General features: G+C 46.4%; 1 protein-coding gene across 8 annotated transcripts in view; it reads right to left on the reverse strand.

Annotated features, from left to right (window-relative positions):
* The window catches only part of SLC44A3 (solute carrier family 44 member 3), an 84,306-nt gene that overhangs the window by 44,777 nt on the left and 18,808 nt on the right, over positions 1 to 20,721 (reverse strand). For all 8 annotated transcript variants that reach the window (XM_029228121.1, XM_029228126.1, XM_029228122.1 and 5 more), the window contains 4 exons: positions 13,000 to 13,160; positions 11,253 to 11,342; positions 9,697 to 9,821; positions 5,480 to 5,666 (listed from right to left, as the gene is read on the reverse strand). In XM_029228121.1, the coding sequence (XP_029083954.1) occupies positions 5,480 to 5,666; positions 9,697 to 9,821; positions 11,253 to 11,342; positions 13,000 to 13,160 (563 nt within the window). The remainder of the gene's footprint in view (positions 1 to 5,479; positions 5,667 to 9,696; positions 9,822 to 11,252; positions 11,343 to 12,999; positions 13,161 to 20,721) is intronic.

The raw sequence follows: 20,721 nt of genomic DNA on the forward strand, positions 1-20,721 counted from the left end.
TTGATGTGAATTCACTTCCTGACTCAGCACACACTTAACTGAACTCACTCAAGGGCTGTGCACTGACCACAGAGACAGAAAGAAAAAGACACAGTCCAGGCCCTCCAGATGTTCATTCTCTTGAGGGAAGACAACACACACGTCATTATCTTGCATTATTGTTTTTTATAGACCTTATCACTACCTGACATAACCTATTTACTTATTTATGCTCTCTTTCCCCACTCACTAGTACCTTTATCTGGTTCACTGCTGTATCTCAGTACACAAGCCACATAGCAGGCATTTGAGGAATATCCGTTGAAAGAATGAAGAATATAAAAAACGCAGGGAAAAATGAAGAAGAAATATCTAAGTATGCCTGGGCAATTTAGAGGAGATTTTCCAAGAAATATATTACTCAAAACAAATCTTGAATAATGACTAGTTTTCCATGAAGTTTGGGGGAAAAAGTTGGGGTGAAAGTTAGGAAGAGGAGCAGATTCTAGACAAAGACCACAGCAGGTGCAAAGGCACCGAGATGTTCATGGAGATTGTTTTCCCTCACATTTCCCCACAGGGACCATAAACTTCTGAAAAGCAGGGGCTGTTTTAAATTTCTCCTGAGCAATCTCCCTTCCCCCTGTTCTTAGGACAGGACTGGGCCACTAGGAAACTTTTGTGAAATAACTTCAATTATCTTCTAGATCTCTGATAATTTAAAAAAGGATAATTTTCTTTTAGACTGTGTTCTCAAATACACCATGCAGAGCAGAGAATAAACCACAAAGCTGAAGCCAGTGCTAGACATTGTATAGTTGACAGTAGTTCCTAATATAAGGAACACATACTGTCCCTTATCTGCAGAGCAAAGCTCTGGTCCCATCTCAGCCTCCTAACATCATTATGAGGCAGCCTGGGGAAAGCATCATTTTTCCACTGTATAAAAGGAAAACAGGAAGCCCAGAGGATTAACATACAAGGAAGGCCGGAGCCATCCTGGATCCCAGGTCCCTTGACTGGAGACCCTCTGTCTGACCTTGCTGCCTCCTTTCCAAGCATGGTCCTTTGCCTTTAAACACGCTGAGCACATCCCTGCGATGACCTCTTTTAACTGCAGTACCACTGGGAGAGAAAGCCCCCCCTTCCCCAAATGGGCCTCTTTCTTCTACTGTTCCGACTGGGGGGCATCCTAACCACCTTATGGTAACTGGGGGTCATCAGATCAACTGGGCTCTTTCCAACCTGCCAACTGCACCTGCTGGATTCCCAAGGTTATTTCCGTTTTCCTGTAACTACTATTTTCACTGGATTTAGTAGTCACTGTCACATTGCTGGCGGCAGACAAGTCCCAACTGACTCGTTACCGTCATTACTGAGGGCCTGGTTATGCTCCACGGAAACAATCCTCAAACAAGCCAGAGTTTGTCAACTAGCTAAGAGACTGATTAACAGTCACTAGAGAAATAGCTCATCAAAAAACTGGCAGGGCTTCCCTGGTGGCGCAGTGGTTGAGAGGTCACCTGCCGCTGCAGGGGACACTGGTTTGTGTCCCGGTCCGGGAAGATCCCACATGCCGCGGAGCGGCTGGTCCCGTGAGCCATGGCCGCTGAGCCTGCGCGTCCGGAGCCTGTGCTCCGCAATGGGAGAGGCCACAACAGTGAGAGGCCCGCGTACCGCAAAAAAAAAAAGGCAAAAATTGATCAACCTAAAGTTCACTTTTTCTGCATTTTCTTTTCTTTTTTACACATTAAAATATTAACTCATTCAATCATCTGGCACAATAAAAGTCTTACAGTATTTACCCACTGAGGACACCCCACAGCACTGGGAACATTGGGTGGAGACTGAAGAGAGAGCCTGAGGGTCCTGGGACTTCCTGAGGGACATGAAATGAGACAGGCAGGTGCTGTGCAGGCATCTCTCACCACCCGGATCACCTGGGCACCTGCTGAAGATCAAAACACGCAGCAGATGACCTGCCCAGGCCCAGAGCCCATCGTCCTGGCCCTGCATGAAAAGGCCTTTGAAGTCAAAGGGAGTTCTGTGCACCTGGGTCGGCCCCCAGGTGAGTGGAAAGAAGAGGCAGGTGGCCTAAGGGGACGGTGGGTCTGGTTTCTATGACGCCCAGCCCTGGGGAAGGGGGAAGGCAGTCGCTCTGTGCGACACCCTCTCCTGTGAAGCCGAACATCAACCTGCCCACAGACCCCTACAGTAGGTCCTGGGCACCCGGTTTCCTCTTATTGCCCTTCAACTCCTCTCACTTTTGTTCATTTTGCTCCTTCCACAGATAGAGAAGGGCTGTGCTTTAATATGTGACCCTCTGATGTGCTACCTTGGGCCCTGCAGAGCAGCCCATTCTCTCCCGGCCCCTCCTCTCAGTCCTGTGGCTGAGGCTGTTTAATGTCCCCAGGCCCTGGGTCCAGCTGGGGCCGAAGTGGGGGAACTGAAGGACAGCCCTACTAGCAGCTCACCCCCAAGTTGGCCCTGGGGCGTGTTCCTCTCCAGCTATATCCCCAACTCCCAGGACCAGCTCTCGCCTTGTCCCCTGTGAGCAGGCTCCCTCCTGAGCTGGGACATGACCCCACTAAATCCCCTTTGCCTTTTTCTGTACTTTCCGATCTTCTGGTAATTTCCAGCCCATCCTCCGCGAAGCCTTCCCTGACTCGCAAAGGGGGTTGGAGCCTGTGGTGCTCCATAGCTCCCCAAATTTCTCCTCTTGCGATGCTCATCAGCCTTTGCCATCCGCACCGTGGGGAGAGGCCACCACTCTTCCCCAGCGCCTTGCCAGGGCCTCGTCCCCCCAGTGCTCACCTAACGTCTGTGCATTAAAGAATGAAAGAACGTGTCCTGCTCCAAATCATTGAGGGTTTAACCACAGAGACAATTCCCTTCACCCAGACTCATAGCCCATAACGACAGCGGGGCGGGCAGCTGTACCCTGGATGCTGGAGTAGGAAGGTCCCTCCCTGGTCCTGAGCTGTACTTCCCAGGGCCTCACCTCTCCTCTGTGATTGTTTTTTATTTTTATTTATTTTTTTTTTTTGTGGTACGCGGGCCTCTCACTGTCGTGGCCTCGCCCGTTGCGGAGCACAGGCTCCGGACGCGCAGGCTCAGCGGCCATGGCTCACGGGCCTAGCCGCTCCGCGGCATGTGGGATCTTCCCGGACCGGGGCACGAACCCGCGTCCCCTGCATCGGCAGGCGGACTCTCAACCACTGCGCCACCAGGGAAGCCCGCCTCTGTGATTCTTTAGGGCGAGGGCCCAGCACCACAGTCCACCGCCAGGGCGTCAAGCCCTGCCACCTCCTGCCACACCTCACTCCCAGCCTGATCTGGCTTTAGCTTCTGGCCCTGTCATGTTGCCCTCTGGCCACAGGTCCCAAACACCACATTACAGGCACAGCTTGCATTCACCAGCCAGCTGCTGTGGTCACAATACTGCTTCAACTTGAACAGACAAACCTGAGGAGGTCTAATTTGACCTCCTAGCTTTGTATCCCAGACACAAGGGACATGCGACGTAGTGGAAAGAGCACAGGCTCTGTTCTAGAGCTCTGGCGTCAGTAAGAGCCATCACACTTTCTAGCTGGACCTTCAGCAAATTGCTTTCTCAGAACCTCAGTTTTCTTGCCTGTAACTTGAACATAACAACACAGGCATCGAAAGGGGGTCGCGACACTTAAAGGAGAGAACATAAGAAAGCACCTAGTGCAGAGCTTAGAATTTGGGAAATTTTCAATAAATGCTTGCTTTCCTGGAGGCACTGAAGCCATTGCTTCCCTTTCCGCCAGGACTAAGACCACATCAAGGGAATGAGCTGGAAGATGCTTGTTCAGTGTTGCCCTAGTTAAGACTTCCAACTGTCCTGCAATTTCTGTTCTTTCATCTTTTCTCGGTAACAGAACCTCTTATTTTTAGGCTGTGCACGGCCGCCACCAACGAAATGACATTTCCTGTCCCCCCTTCCACAGAGGAGTTGCCATGTAACTGGGATTTGGCCAATGGGTGTAGATGGAAGTGTTGTCATGACTTCCCTGCTACCTTCCTCACAGCCCAATAAGACAGGGTGGTTGGAACTCGAGTGTCTATTTCAGCTCTGAGGTGGAAGCAAGTGGCAGGCTGTGCAACAAGAAAAAAGGTGCGTGGGTCTGTGACCTCTGGCAGCCCATGCTGGCATGGGGTCTCCTCCTGTGGGCTTCATTTACATGAGAGAGAAATTGCCTGTCATCTTGTTTAAGCCACTGTTTTGAGGTTTCTGTCACTCTCACACAAAACTCATCCTGATTGATTACTCTCCTGTAATCCATTTGAACAAGGTTCCCTGCTGGATAATTATTGGAAGTGCATTGCAGGCCTTCAGCAAGCTTCCAGAGACCCCCGACAGAAGAGACTGCCCCTAGAGCATCTCTAAGCTGGAAACATGGGCTTTCAAGGGCTTGGACCTCCCGAGAGCTGGCTGCCCATCCTGAAGTAATGTCCATGGGGTCCGTTGACTCCAGAAGAGAGGTAAGAGAACCTAGTTTACTAAGAATCTACTGCATGTAGTTATTCCTACATATACAACTGGAGCCTACAGGGAACAGAATAAACTTGATAAACATTAAGAAATTATGTTAGCCTGTTGCTTTGACATCTGCTGTGGTTCTTATCTGCCTGGTGAAAGTCTCCAAAAGCAACTTACTCTTTTGTACTCACATCAGAGTATGAGTTTGGGCCTTAACTAAATCAAATTGAGGAGTGAGTGAGAGAAGATCTAGAGCAGTATCACTCAAAGTGGGGGCCACAGACTAGTGGCCTGGGCTCACCCTGTATGTGATTAGTCCACAGTGAGATAAGGAGCTTGTGCCAGAAGTTAGGTCAGCTGCATCACTAGGCCTATCGTCTCATTCTGCTGACTTTTTTTTTCACAGCAAGACTTTCTTGATGGAGGAAGTGATGGAGGGATATACATTCTGGCTTAAGCTCCTTATCCGGTGTCAGACACCCCTTTGAATAGCACTGTTCTAGAATGTGGTTGCTCTCTTACAGGGATCCAAAAAAACATAACCCTACCACAAACCAAGTGAATCAGAGTCTCCGAGGATGGGGCCCAGGCATCTGTATTTTAGTAAAGCACCATAGCTGATTCTGAGGAATATCTCTGGTGGAAAACCACTGTATAGATATGACAGCAGAATGGAGGGTAGTACTGTCTTCTCAGGAGCAAAGCAATGTGAACATCTGTGCACACTTGCTTTAAACTTAAGCTTGTTCTTCTGAGCACAACGTTTTAACAGTGTCTTTCCTGGGTTCTTTATTTCACATACTGATACAAAAGAGGAAAAAGAATTTCCTGCTTTTTCTCCCATGACAGAGACCCAGGCACTGTCTGTTGGCATCAGATGCCTTTAGCTGCATGGGAAATTCGGTCCTTACAAAGACAGGCCAATGGTTCCAGAATGGTGAGGCCTTCCGTGCACGACTCCAGGGTGATGGACCCCACTCCCACTGCCCTTACCTGCAGTTCCCAGGCTCAGGAGCACGGCCACCCAGGAGACCCAGAAGAAAATGAGGATGGTAAACGTCCACAGTGGCTGGAACAGCAGGAAAGGAGAGTTGCTGATGGCTTTATTTGTGACTCGGAGAAGTTCAACTGTCAATTTTATTCTCTTTCTGAGGACAAAAATCAAGACGAGCAGAACTGCCTGGTGAGAAAGGGGTTAAATTATTCAAAATAATGAAGAACTGAGAAGAGCTGAAAACAAACCCTAATATTTTACTGACATCTCAGCAAACAACTCTTTTAAGATAGTTACTCCCTACTTTCATTATAATAGAAGAGCCATATTCTCAAATACTAACTGAGCATCTACTATGTGCTGATACTTATGCTAGATCCTGCTGCTACAACAGTGGACAAGACACAGCCCCTGCTCTAAAGGAGCTTGCAATCTGGTCAGAGAATGAGAGAAAACGAGAATAAGATCCTCTGGGGTCAGGGAACCGTCTATTTCTTTTTCCCTCCACAGCACCCAATATGCTCAGAGAATGCTGAAGGACGGCAGAAGGTCAAGGGGACACAAGTATGAGGGAAGAAGACAGTGATCGTGCCTCAAAGCAACCTTCTGTGCCTCCTCCTCTGCTGGCTTTGGCCTCCCTGTATATAAATATCATATTAAAGAAACAAACCTCCCTCTACCCTCACACCACGGCCCAGCCACCGTCATCTCTCATCTCCTTCACAGGCGAGCTTCTTCAGGTACTAGTGCACACTAGCCATCTGCACGTCCATACCTGCACTCATCCTTCAGCTGCCTGTAAACCTCCGGACCCCAAGACTCTCCTGAAACTGCTCTCCCCAAGGTCACCTCATCTGACCTCCTGAATGTCAAATCCCACGGAAACATTCCAGATCTTGTTTGACCTCAGCATGGTGTGTGAATCTCTTGTCCCCTCCTCTTTTCCTAAAATTTTCTCCTTCGACTTCTGTGACTGCTCTTTCCTCTGGCTCTCCTTCTACTTCTTCAGTTGCTATTTCTTGGGATCCTTTGGGTGGTCTCTCCTACTCCTCTGTGGTTTTAGAATCCTTCTTAGATGCTGATAACCTTTAAATAAAAATCTCCAGGGTCCAGTGGTTAGAACTCCACGCTTCCACTGTGGGGGGCACGGGTTTGATCCCTGGTTGGGGAACTAAGATCCTGCAGCCAATTAAAAAAAAACATCTCCAGCCTCACCTTTCTCTAGGTGCTGGATGAGTAAGCACTTCAGTTACTGACCAGGTGTTGGGTGTCCTATAGTGTGTCAAACTCAACTTGTCCTGCACTGAATTCATTATCTTCATACAAAAACTTATTTCCCCTGTATTCCCTACTCCAGTGGCCCTAATTTTCCTGGACTGTCCAAGAAAAAATCAGGCTCCTCTCTTGCGTGCTTCCATTTTATCCCATATTTACCCTACTGTAGCACTCAACATACTCTACTGTAGATGTTTATTGTCTGCATTTCACATTACATCAAGCTCCTTGAGGGCAGGGCCATCTGTTATTGCCAAGGACTGGCACAGTCCCAGCGCACAGCACAATCTCAGTCACCTTGGACTCAGTTTCCCGATAGAGCTCTCAATCTATCCTCTCCTCTCTATTCCCACGTTGATGCCACAGCTCAAGTCTCAACATCTCTCACCCAGACCCCAGTAGCCTCTGCACTACCTTCTGCTTTTAATCCCCTTAGCCCCCTACCCCTGCCTCAATCCCTCTTCCAACCCAAGCTAAACGGATCTTTGTAAAAGGTAGAGTCAAGGATATCATCTCCCTGCTCAAAATCCTTCAACATCTCCCCAGAGCTCCTGGATAAAGATCGAAATCATCATCACTGTAAATCAGGATCTTCCTGGCATGGTCCCTTCCTGTCGAGGGAACTTTCTGCAGGCTCCTCTCTTGTCTATGTGACCCCTCCCATGCTACTCCCTTAGCCTAAGATGCCTTTCCTCTTCCAGCTGGGCTTGGGCATTGCTGCCCTCAGGGACCTCATAATCAAGTGGAGGAAAGTCAGAGGGCATGGGATAAACTGTGCAAAACTGCTCCAGGGGTTGGGAACAGGGCCTCCTGCCATAGCTGTGGGGACTGGCCTGAGGAGCCAGGGAAGATGCCCGGAGAAGACGGTAGGAATTTCCATCTCTGTGTGCTCAATGCCTAGCACAACCAACAAGGAAGAGGGACATTTTTTGTTGTTGTCGTTTTTTACTAAAAATTTTAATGAGGCAAAATGATACAATCTTTAGGCAAATAAACTTGGCTTCTAGCTCCTGAGTGGAATGGTAAAATGTGTGCGTTTAAATGTGTGTGTTTTTCAACTATATTATATGTATATATATAAAATGCTCCCCTCACGTTCAAAGTACACCAGGATATTGACCACAAATGATGAGTTAACTCTAACCCGTCACTTCCCCAGTCTCAAGGGAGATCAGCATTACCCACTGGGGATGGTGCTAGGGGTGCTGGTTGGGCAGGGGGAACAGCAGAGCTGACTCACCACAGGGGTCAAGCCTCAACTTCACCCTTCTGGGCTCTAAGATGCACACTGCTGCACCTCAGCCTGTGCCCCTAGGCTGACACACTGAGGCGAGCATTCGATGCCATTCATCCCATTTTCTTCATCGCTGCTAGTGGTTTTACTGAAACCACTGAAATAATCTTCCTAGGCAGCCCCCCTCATAGGCCGCCATCTCTCCCCGTGTACCACGTCACGGCGTTGCTAGCCCTGGAATTCATCTCATCGTGGGGCGCGTGCTACCTTTGTGTCGTGTCTTCCCAGGTCCATTGCTTAGTGCGGGGCCCTGGGCATAACAGGCGCCCAGTAAACGGTGATGGTGACGAAGAAGCTAGGGCTCTTACGAGAACAAGCTCCTCAGCAGCAGTCCTTGGTAGAGACTGAGCGGCAGTGACACGTGCGTTAAATGAACGGTGTGTGAGCCGCGGTGCGCTTCCTCACTCTGCTCTCACAGCCTGCCCTTTCCCTAGCCTTACGCTTGGTGAAGAGCATTCCCCCGACCCTGGCATCCGGCGGCCATTAATGGCTCAGTGTGTGAAGACAAAGGGAGCCCTGTGGAGGGCTGGGGGTGGGGGAAGGGGAGAAGCAAGCTCTCCCGGCTCCCCGCCCTTCTCCTCCCTGCCCCTAGTGCCAACAGCCCAGCACGCGGCCTGGGGTGCAGGGGGGCCTTTCTTCTCCAGCCTCCTGCACACGCCCTGGCTCAGCTACGGGCCTGGTCCCGGGACGAACCAGGAGCTTTGCTTTATCGGATACTTGCTCACTGAGATGCAGTTCACGTGACAAACGCAAACCTGACACCTCACTAGAAAGGAGAAAACGGGAAGCCTGTACCAAACATGAGAACCGAAAGATCCCCTTAGAGGAGAGAGCTGAGCTGGTGGGAGAATCTGCCCTTGCTGAAAGATTTAATGGGCGTGTGGAAACCCCGGCTGCCATGCCTGCGTGAAACAGTTAGCAAGCAACACACCAAAGGATGCCCGTGGGCCACCTGAAATCAGTTCCCGACCCTTTCCGGGGCCCTATGATTCCAGAACTGCTATCAGCACCCGGGGAGGGACCAGAATGATTTTCAGTTGCCAACCACCCTCCCCCAACAACCAGGATCTCCAGGCTCAATGCTGTTTGCCTGCTCTCAACTAGGGAATTCACCAAGGAGGCGGCGGTTCTCTCAAACCAACTTAGCCTAGCAGCCGCACGTCTGGAAACAAAGGGCTCTCTGTGTTCAAGGGCAGTGCGAGTTGTCACAGCCTTGAGAGCAGAGCATCCACTGGCTAGAGGGGTGGCGACTCTCCGCAAACCAGGAAATGGGAACTGTTGTAGGTCTGGCTCCCTCTCCGCGCTGCGGCGTCCCCCCTATAGCCGCCTGTGGGTGCAAGCGGTTCTACTGTGTTCAAGGGTAATGAGTCAGCAAGGGTAACGAACCAACCTCTGAGATGGCGGACATGACGGGACGAAGTCAGAGCGTTTACTCATCTTTTTTAAGGCTGCAATGCATTCCTGTGTAGGTATCTCAAATAAAACACAAAGGCACTAGACATGTGTGTACACTCACTACACTAACATGTATATACATTCTGCAGTGAAAGAAAACAAGTGCTCGTTGCTTTTTGGTTAAAATCTAATTATTTGGATTTCAGAGTTCTGCCCGGCTACTTGATCTACTGCTGGAAGGGTGCTTCTTACCGTGATAACTGTAGACACAACAGCAAACCCCAGCAAACACTTCATGTTCTCCCTTTCTGTGTCCAATTCTGTGCTGAGGTCATTAGTGTAGTCATAATACAGCCACCATAAGACACCACAGACAACTGGAAAGCAAAACACCAGCAGAACTCAGCGCACATGCCATGAGGTAAGCATCCGCCCCTCCCTTCACACCAGGCGGCCCTGCTCAGGCAGTGGGTCCCAAACCCCTGGGGCTTTGCAGGCACTGACCGGCCCTCTGAAGCAGCTGGATGGGGCCAGCTGAGGACCTGCCAGACCTGGGGTGGCTGCCCGTCTCTGGGAGACGCAGGGAGGTAACTCCGGAACACAGATGTGCCCTGTCAGCCTAGCCCATGGGTGGGGCTGGGTGTGAGCAGGGAGGAAACCACACTGACGGGATGGTGAAAGGAACAATATTAGAGTCTAAAGTCTAAAATTTCCAAGTGAGCTCTGCGGGTGACAACTCCAAGGGCAGCCTGGATATTGGCTTGGCACCTACAAAACTGGGCGGACGCCTCGACATTGCACATGCTCTGCATTTAGGTACTAAGTGCTACCTGCAGCGCATCCACAGTGACGACAGGGAGGTCACAGTCGTCTTTACTAGCCGTGGGTGGGGAAGGCACCCTCACAAGCCATAGTGCGTGTCCTCCAGCACCTGCACGCTGGGCACCTGTGATCTGCAGAACTGACTGTTTAGGGGATGAAACCCCTACGGTCATGCCAATTATTAAAAATTAAAATATCCTATACTAGTTCGGAAACAGCTGCTGCCTTGAGCTCCCTGCATGCCTCTGCCCCTCGGACCTTCTTCCCCGACAACTTCTGGATGGATCCAGGATCCAGCACTGAAAAGGAAAACAGTGGGCACCGGGCAGCATCTCCGGGACCCTGCCCCAGCTCAGGGCCTGCGTCTCTTCAGATTGGCCGGAGCCTTTGCATGACAATGTGGGTACCCACGGGTGATGTGAAAATTCAGAAGACATCCTTTAAAGCAACGGTCCCCAACCTTTTTGGCACCAGGGACCGGTTTTGTGGAAGACACTTTTTCCACGCACAGGGTGGGAGGTGAGGGGATGGTTCAGGCCATAATGCGAGCGATGCGGGAGGATGGAGAGCGGCAGATGAAGCTTCGCTCCATCGCCTCCTGCTGTGCAGCCCCGCTCCTAACAGGCCTCGGACCGGGGGTTGGGGACCTATGCTTTAAAAGGGCTTCCAACAGGCATTGGAACTGACTTTTAGTGGTGTGGAAACCAGTACCACTCACCTGGCCGGCTCATCTGAGAGGCGGCACAGTGCAGAAGAGACAGAAGGCTGAGCAGGAGGAACTCTGCTGTGATCTGTGAGACGGAAGCAATCCTGTGGTCCTCCCTGACCTCTCTGGGCCTGGGTCTCCTCATATGTAACATGAGGGAGTTGGACGAGAGACTCTCTAAGACCCCCTGTAGCTCAGCAATGCCAGCTTTTAAGTTCTACACTTAATGGAAAGGCTTTTCATTTAATCAAGAAGAAATCAATCAAGTGGAAATACTTACACAGCAATCCCAAAACAATCAGTGCAATGAAAATGTGAACCAGAAGGGTGGTGATGAATCGGAAGGTGAACATCATGGCCAAAGACAAGGCTAGAAGATTAAGCAAAACATATAAATTCTAACAAGCACCAAGGCATGAGGGGGATGATGATGGGGCTGGAACGCCTAAACCTTCCAAAAGAGCGAGGGCTGAGGACTTCCTTCAATCTCTAGATATCTTGGACATCTATCAAAGAAAAAAACAAGACACACCCAGGCCCCTCTCTGAAGCATACACAAGTTAGGTCTGTGACAGTGCCACTTCCTGAAAGTGCTAGCATTCTTCTTGAATTAAAAAAAAATTCTTTTAAAGCAGGTATTATTCCCCAAAACCCTAAACTTTCTTTTTTTCTTTTAAGTCCAAATGAACCATCTAAAATTTTTTATCAAACTTAACTCTTTTGATTTCATAACTTATCTAAAGTTCTAATTTTCTGTTCTCAGATACTCTCATTAAATATGAAAGATGAATGCCTTTAAAAATGAAAAATTTAAGATTATAAGATGTATGTATAAAAATCTGCACATCTGTTTCCAATTCGGGAGCTTTTAAGCCTATGAATTTATTCTAAGTACTTCAGTGAATTTATAAATACTATATTACTTTTTTTTCTAAACAAGAATTCAAGATTACATATAGATATTTGGGTGTAGTGGTTAAGAACATGGGTTTAGAATCAGATAGGTCTGGGCTGAGTCTCAGCTCTGCACCTCTGCTTGGCCAAGCCTCAGACCCCTCTAAGCCTCAGCTTCCTCTCCTGCAAACGGTGACAGGGTTCTGATGAGGTTTAATGTGTTAACAGCAAGCAGGATGTCTGGCCCATCTGGGTCATAAGAAGTCTGGAAGTTACATAACGGTGGCTAGTTAAGCATCCCCAAGCATTCAGGAATTAGTAACCTTTAGGTAATGAAATTACGGAAAACTCAATTTGTAAACTGGCAAAATTATGTTAATGGCTGATCAAAGAGTTTCTTTCAACCTTCCAAGGTTGGGAGGCAGCCGCTGTAAATAACGGGGTAAATAAGAGGCCACTACTATTGCCTACAGCAGCAGAGAGAACTAATTCGTTCAAAGAGAAGGTCGACTCTTAAAGGAGCTCATCGAGCTGAAATAGCAAATGGGAAGTCAAACGGTGACGAGCGCCTGGGGGGCTGCTTCCAGAAAGGCCGGGAAAAGGCATGATCTGGCTCAAGACCTTGACCCTCCTACAACCCAGCAGGCCTGTTCCTAGGAGGAGCTGGATACATCAGGTCAATGCCCTCTGATGCTATGCCCTCTATGCTACATGCAATGATGCACACACCTCCTTCCCTTGCTCACCAAGCAGCCTTGTGATCGGGCTTGCCTAGGGGAAGAGGGCTCACGGGCCAGAGGACATGCGTTCCTGGTACTTATCATGGCCACTTCACAAAGTGGCAATCTGCTCTGCACATCCATCCTTATGCAGAGCTGAGGGGCAGGCCCTGGAACGCGGTCACTCTCTAAGGCAGCCCCACCTAGTGAGGCCTCGGGGCAGAGAGCCAGCTGGCCTCTCCCCAGTCTTACTGCCCCCTGCTCCACTTGAACCTGAAACACTGAAAATAACTACAAAGAAAATATATGAAGTTTTATATTTAAGTCAAGAGGCTAATTTCCATTGTACAACATACATAAGTGCTAGAAACTTTGGTATAAATAGTCACTGAAATAAAATTAATTGAAAATTACCGAAGGCGAGGACACAGAGACCGAGGATTGTGTCTCTTCCTGACATTATTCCACTTAGAATTCGATGGAGGGCGTCAACATCATTGATCAAAACAGATGCAAACAGGGAATAACACTCAGGAGTTTGAGGGATGCATCGATTAAACAAGGGAAAAGACTTGCTAAAAAATAAAAGAATAAGTGGCAAAGATGTTTACTTAATTACTTATCTTAAAAAAAGATGTTTATTTAAAATTCTCAGCAACCAAAATGTATAAGATCTACAATAATAAAAAGAAGTTTAACATCTTGTTTGCAGTCTACACCTTACAAAGCCAGGCATCTGTGCTGCCACAGTGCTCAGCTGATGCCCGGATGGGAAACTGATTATGGAGACCCATAGACACCAGGAACCTAATCTTGGGGAGTGACATTGCTGACTCTCATGTCTTGGCCCTTCCTGGATAACAAACTACCATCTCCAACGCAAGAATCACATTTCTTTTAGGAACTATTAGAGATAAGGACTGGCTCAATCAAAAGCTGTACTAATGAAACCACCAGCTTTATTTCTATCCTCTTTAAGAAGATGTAAAAGCCTTGAGAGTTTTGTTACAAACAGAGTGAGTGCTTAATAAATGAGTGATAAATGTATGAATGAAGCTGTGGTTGATAACTGCCTTGGGTAGATGAGAAAGCTGACCTCCTTTGGGGCCCTTCCTGAAATGGAAAAATGCCCAGGAATGTTCATCCCAATGAATCTTAATGAGGCCACACATACCTTCACAGCATCCTGCTCTTCCTTCCTTCTGTGGGCCCCAAACAGTGGAAATAATCCTGATCCAAGAAGTGCCAAATTATCTGACAAGTTGCTAAAACATTAGGCGGTCGCCAACATCGCATTGCCATGAAGGCAAAATGCCTTCTGAAACCCCAGTGAAGCTCAACACAGAACATACAGCAGGATCTTTCTCAGGAGTCACAACAGTATGTGAGAGCTCCCGAGTCACTGAATGGTGATTTAAGAGAACAGTAATACAACCGAGCCGTTGTGTTTTTTAAATTAAAAATTTTGCAAGTGTGATACATTCACACAGCTCAGATTCCAAAAAGGTGCAATAGGATAAACTGTGGGTAACTGCACTTTCTTCTCCTTGGGCCACGGAAATACATTTCCTCACAGGCGACCGCTGTTTTGGTTTCTTGTATATCATTCTAGAGACGTTTTTAGCATACACGAACGTAACAGGAAATTTAAATAGGAGTCTGCTGCTGAGGCTCGAAGATAATAAAAATTATATCCCCAAATGAGATGCCAGACCCCACCAAGCAGGGCTTGTCAAAAGAGAGGTAGGAGAAAACTGGTTATTCTCTTAAACCTTCACCCACACTGAATATAAGAGTGTTGGAAGTTGGAGATTAGAAGAGCATTTTATAAAATAAACTTTTAATTTTGGAATAACTTAAGTGTTACTGAAAAATTGCAAACATGGTACAGAGAGTTTCCATGTACCTTCACTCACCTCCACCTAATGTTAACATCTGACATAGCCACAGCACATTTGTGAAAATTAAGAAATCAACATTGGTGGGCTTCCCTGGTGGCGCAGTGGTTGAGAGTCCGCCTGCCGATGCAGGGGACACGGGTTCGTGCCCCTGTCTGGGAGGATCCCACATGCCGTGGAGCAGCTGGGCCCGTGAGCCATGGCCGCTGGGCCTGCACGTCCGGAGCCTGTGCTCCGCAGTGGGAGATGCCACAACAGTGAGAGGCCCGCGTACCGCAAAAAACAAAACAAAAACCAAAAAAAACATTGGTGCTACACTATTAACTAAACCACAGTCTTTATTTGGAAGTCACCATTTTCCACCAATTCCTTTTTCTGTTCCGGGATACCACACTGCATTTATTTGTTGTGTCTCTCTTGGTTTGTGACAGTTTCTTAGTTCTTCCCTATTTCTCATAACTTTGACACTTTTGAAGATTCATGGTCAGGTATTTTATAAAATGTCCTTCAAGCTATAGAATGACCCTCACATTTTCTCATGATTAGGCTGCAGTTATGGGTTTATGGGAAGAAAACCACAGAGGCGAAGAGCTATTCTCAGAGGATCACATCAGGGGACACGACAGCAACATGACACCACTGCTGAAGTTGCCCGAAATCACTTGGTTAAGGTGGCTGGTACCTGCCAGTTTTCTCCACTGGAATCTGACTATTTTTCTCTTTCTACACTCTGTTCTTTAGAAGTGATTCACTAAATCCAGCCTGCTCTCAAGAAGAGGGAAATTAAGTTCCACCTCCTGGAGGAGGAATATCTACACACATTATCTGAGATCCTCTGTAAAGATTTATCCCCTTTCTCCCATTTATTTATTTACTTAATCAGTCATTTATTTATATAAGTATGGACTCATGGATATTTACTTTATCATCAACCCTAGTACGTAGCTTCAAAATTGCTAAATAGTACCCCGTGAGAAACAAATTTACCAACTAGAGCACAGTGTTTATGTACAGTATTTTAAATTTTTTGGTGGTTTTTTTTTTCTTGGCTTTAGCTTACAGTATGTAGTCACAGGGTTATTTCCCAAAGTTACTTAGGCCAGCTCCTTTTCTCTCTACTCCCTTCAGTTAGGTTATGTCATACATTTATAATAAGTTAAATTCATTTGTTGTAGTCTACATTTTATCCTGAGATCTCCTGATACCTTGGTTGATTGTATTTTTTATTTGGATACAGTTGACTGTGTACAGGTGTTGGCAAGTGCATAGACTCACGTACAAGAGCAATTCTAAAGAGATGTTTTTGTTTTTGTTTTGAGAGAGAGAACTGCCATGTGAATCTATCGCTGTCCCTTAGGGTGAGGGATACTACTCCCTCACCCTAAGATGAGAAGTGAGAAGATGTTTCCTGGAAACAGATGAGAAGTGTTTCCTGGAAAATTCAGAGGCTTTACAGACCTTAACCCATGGGTTAAGGTCTGAGCCCTGAGAACGGGGTGGGGCTGGTGTCCAGGATGGTTACATGGACGACTGTGGGGACCTTAGTGGAAAGAAGCTGTGGGTAGCTGCTCAGTGCCTCGGGAAAGGGGAAGGAAGGCCCAACCAGAGGAATAGGGAAATGATCAGCCAGGGCAGAGATGCACTCAACCATGTAAGGGGCACTGCTGGTGAGAAAGCCCATTGATGGAACTTTCCAAATAACCCGGAAAGTGCTTCATGGAGAAAGCTGGCTGGAACATCTCCCAAGCCCAGAAGACTCATCCTAGAATCAGTACTAGTCAAGTAAAAATGCTCCTGGCTCCTTCTGTCTTCTCTTCACTTTTGGTGTGCCAGCCCCAAGAGTCAGAAGCCCGTTTTAGCAAGCTGGGAAAGGAGGGGGTGAGGAAGTAGGAGAGGAGAGAGAAGCAGAGGATTGCACCTCCCCTGACCCAAGCCGTCTCCCTGCTCCTGACCCAACCTGGGGGACGGAGAAACTTCAACTTCCGGTCAAGTTTGAAGTCTGTCACGCTGCGCTGAACATTTTAATTCCTGAATTGAAAGTGTCTTTTACCACTTAAAGTGACTGAGTCCTTACCACCTAAAAGTAACCAGAGAAGTCCTGCGAACTGTGTTTTCATTCAGGGTCAGAGAAAAAACTAGTCTGGCTGAATAAATTTAAAGAGACAGAGAAACAAAACTAGAGTGGCTTTCTAACTACATCCTATAGGTTATGTTTGATGTAATGATTATACGTATATAAACACATAAGTCACACTTATATTTCCTTTTTATGGAAAAGGTGGTACACTGCATACTGCTTTATAGTTAGCTTTTTTTTTAACTTAATACATCTTGTAGCTCTGCTCATATTAGAATATAAGAGATTCCTCTTATTTTTACTGAGGTAAAATTTACATAAAGTGAAATGTCCAGATCTTAAACATACAGTTAGTGGCTTTTGACAAATACATATGTCAATGTAACCACCAGCCCTTTCAAGGTGCAGAACAGCTTTTTTACCCCAGAAAGTTCCCTCATGCCCCCTTCCAATCAATCTCCATGCCTCTACAGGCACTATTAATCTGATTGCTATAACTAAACATTAGTTTTGGCTCTTGTCTAATCCCATTTAAATGGAATCACACAGTATGCACTTTTCTGTGTCCAGCTTCTTACACTCAGCTGTCACATGTATCAGCAGATCTCTCCTTTAACTGAGTGCTATTCCACTGTATGAATACACTACCACTTGTTTGTCTAGTCTCCTGTTGATTGCCATTTGAGTTGTTTACAGTTTTGAGCTATTAAAAATAAAGCTGCTATCCAGGACCTACTGTATAGCACAGGGAACTATATTCAATATCTTGTCATAACCTATAATGGAAACCTGAAAAATAATATATTTATATACATACATATATGTGTGTGTATAACTGAGTCACTTTGCTGTATACCCGAAACACTGTAAATCAACTATACTTCAGTTAAAAAAGGATGCATCATCATCGTTTTTAAAAAGCTGCTAGCAACATTCGTATAAGTCTTTTTAGGGACACACATTTTCATTTCTCCAAGTAACTACCTAAAAGTGGAATTGTTGGGTCATATGGAAAGTGTATGCTTAGCTTTATAAGAAGCACCAAACGTTTATAAAGTGGCTGCAGCATTTATATCCCACCAGCAATGGCTGAGACTTCTAGCTGTTCTACCTCCTCACCAGCACTTGACATGGTTCACCTTTCCAACGGGAGCCCTTCTAGTAAGCAGGTAGTGATATCTCACAGTATTTTCAATTTGCATTTTCCTGATGGCTAACAATGGTAAGCATCTTTTCATGTACCTATTGGCTCTTTATCTTCTTTTGAAAAGTGTCTGTTCAAGTCTTTTGCCTGGTTTTATTGGGTTGTTTGACTTTTTGTTATTGATTTAAAGTAGGGATCAGTCAAATTCAGCCCACCATCTGTTTTCGTACATGAAGCTTTACTGGAGCACAGCACAATCCATTTCTTTATGTATTTTCTATGGCTGCCCTTGCCCTGCCCTGGCAGAGTTAAGTACTAGTGGCTACTGAGATGATAATGTCCACAAAGCCTGAAATATCTACTATGCGGCGCTTTAAAGGAAAAGATTGCAGATGCTGACTTAAAGAAATTCTTTATATACATACTCTGGATTTAAGCATTTGTCATATATACATACTGTGAATATTTTCTCCAAGACTGTTGCTTCTTTTTTTGGTTTGTTTTGCATTTTCTTAACGGTATCTTTAGATGAATAGAAGTTTTTAATTTTGATGAAGTCCAATGTATCATTTTTTTTCTTTTATGTATAGTGCTTTGTGTGCCCTCTCAAATTTTTGCCTACTTCAAGGCGGCAAAGATATCCTTCTATTTTTCTTCTAGAAGCTTTATAGTTTTAGCTTCTTAGGTTTAGGTCTAGGATCTATCTAAAATTAGTTTTGGTGTGTGGTATAAGGTAAGAGTCCTCAATCAAAATGACCAAGTCATTTCCCCCCATGTCTTTCCACTTATTTTAGCACCATTTGTTGAAAAGTCTTCTTCTCCCCATGAAACTGCCTTGCCACTTTCACTAAAAATCAATTGGCCATGTATATGTTACTCTATTTCTGGGCTCTCTATTCTGATTCACTTATCTGTCTATCCTCATTCCAATTCAATTTTTTGTGGTACGCGAGCCTCTCACTGTTGTGGCCTCTCCCGTTGCGGAGCACAGGCTCCAAACGCGCAGGCTCAGCGGCCATGGCTCACGCGCCCAGCCGCTCCGCGGCATATGGGATCTTCGCGGAACGAGGCACGAGCCCGTGTCCCCTGCATCGGCAGGCGGACTCTCAACCACTGCGCCACCAGGGAAGCCCCCACACTGTCGTAATCACTGTAATTTTATAATAACTTTTGAAATCAGGTGTTATGAGCTCTCTAACTTGGTTCTTCTTCAAGGTTTTTTTTTTGTGTGTGTGTGTGTGTAAACCTGTGTCTTTAGCATTTTCTATATTTTTTAGAATAAACTTGTCAATTTCTACAAAAATTATATTGGGGCACTGTGTTGAATCTATAGAACAATTTAGGGAGAAGAGACATCCTAACAATATGAAAACTTCCAATTCATGAATTAGGTATATTTCTCTACTTATTTAGGTGTTCTTTAATTTCTCTCAGCAATGTCTTATCAAAGTTTTCAGTTGAGGGCTCACATGTCTTCTGTTAAATATATTCCTAGTTATTCTATACATTTTTGATAGTGCTGAAGATGGACTTCAAAATTATTTCCTAGTTGTTTGCTGCTAATACATAGAAATGTAGCTTGACTTTGCAGTTTGCAGATTTGCTAAATTCACTAAGTAATTATTTTGTAGATTCCTTTGGATTTTCTATGCAAACAATTAGGTCATCTATTAATAAAGATGGTTTCGCCTCTTCCAATCTATTTTTTTCCCTTACTTTATTGCAGTTCCTAGGACCTCTATTACAGTGGTGAGTAGAAGTGGTAAGAGCATATATCCTTGCCTTGTTTCTAATTTTAGGTAGAAAGCATTTTATAGTTCACCATTATGTATAATATTAACTATAGATTTCTCAGAGATGCCCTTTATCGGACTGAGAAAGTTCTCAGCTATTCCCAGCTAGTCTCTTATTAAAAAAAAAAGAGCTAAATAGTGTTACATTAAGTGATATACCATTATTTATTTAAGCAGCCCTCTATTGAAAGCCATTTAGATTGCTTTAATTATTTTGCTATTATAAACGCTGCAGTGAATAACCTTATACTAATGTCATTTCACACTGGTACATGTATACCTGAAGATTAAATTCCTAGAAGTAGAAATGCTTGATTAAAAAGCGATGAATGTAGGGAGGGGGATCAAGATGGCGGGGCAGGAGAATGCGGAGCTCACCTCCCCCCACAAACACATCAAAAATATATCTACATGTGGAGCAATTCTCATGGAAAACTAACTAGAAACCAGCAGAAGAACTCCTATACCACCAAGGTTGCAAGAAAGATTTCTACATAACCAGTTGGGACAGAAAAGGCACTGGGTTGGGACCTGTGCCCCTGAGAAGCAAGCAGGTCAAGCCACAATCTGGGCATCCGAGTCCTGGGCTCCTGTGTGGAGAAGACAAGCCCCCTTTCCTGCTGGAAAATCTGCTGCGACAGACAGAAGGGCTAGAGAAGCCTAGACTCTGCTTGCAAGGAGTGTGCGACTGCTGTCTTGCTGACAGTCAGGGTGGAGAGAGCCATGCACGGATGGCTGCTGCCTCGTCGCACTTCTTAATCAGAAGGGGCAAACACCCTGGCCCTGCTCACTCCACACCACAGCCTGCTGCGAGATCAGGGCAAAGATTCAGTTTAGCTATGCAGAACCAGACCAGGTCACCTGGGGTGTGATCCAGGTGAAGCCACAGAGGCCACTGCACATGGATGGGGCGAGTGGAGCCATAGTGGCCACTGTCAGGGTGAGCACAGGGAGGTGCCACAAGAGCACACAGAGGCTAAGGGCTGAATCTCGGGCAGACAGGCCCTGGTAATTCATCTAGCTACACAGAGACAGCCCAGAGGGCCTGGAATGCGGTCCAGGTGGGGCAGTGATGGCCACCGTCAGTGCATTCAGGAGTAGCAGATTATCTCCCAGTGAGAGCACCCCAGCTAAGCCCACTTCACACCACAGCTTAGCCTAGACCTGGGGCAGACAGGTCCTGGTAGAAAACTGGCACCGAAGCAGCATAGATGGCAGGCAGGA

This window comes from Monodon monoceros, unplaced genomic scaffold (assembly GCF_005190385.1).
Source record: "Monodon monoceros isolate NGI ecotype Baffin Bay Population unplaced genomic scaffold, NGI_Narwhal_1 Super_Scaffold_18, whole genome shotgun sequence".
NCBI lineage: Eukaryota > Metazoa > Chordata > Mammalia > Artiodactyla > Monodontidae > Monodon > Monodon monoceros.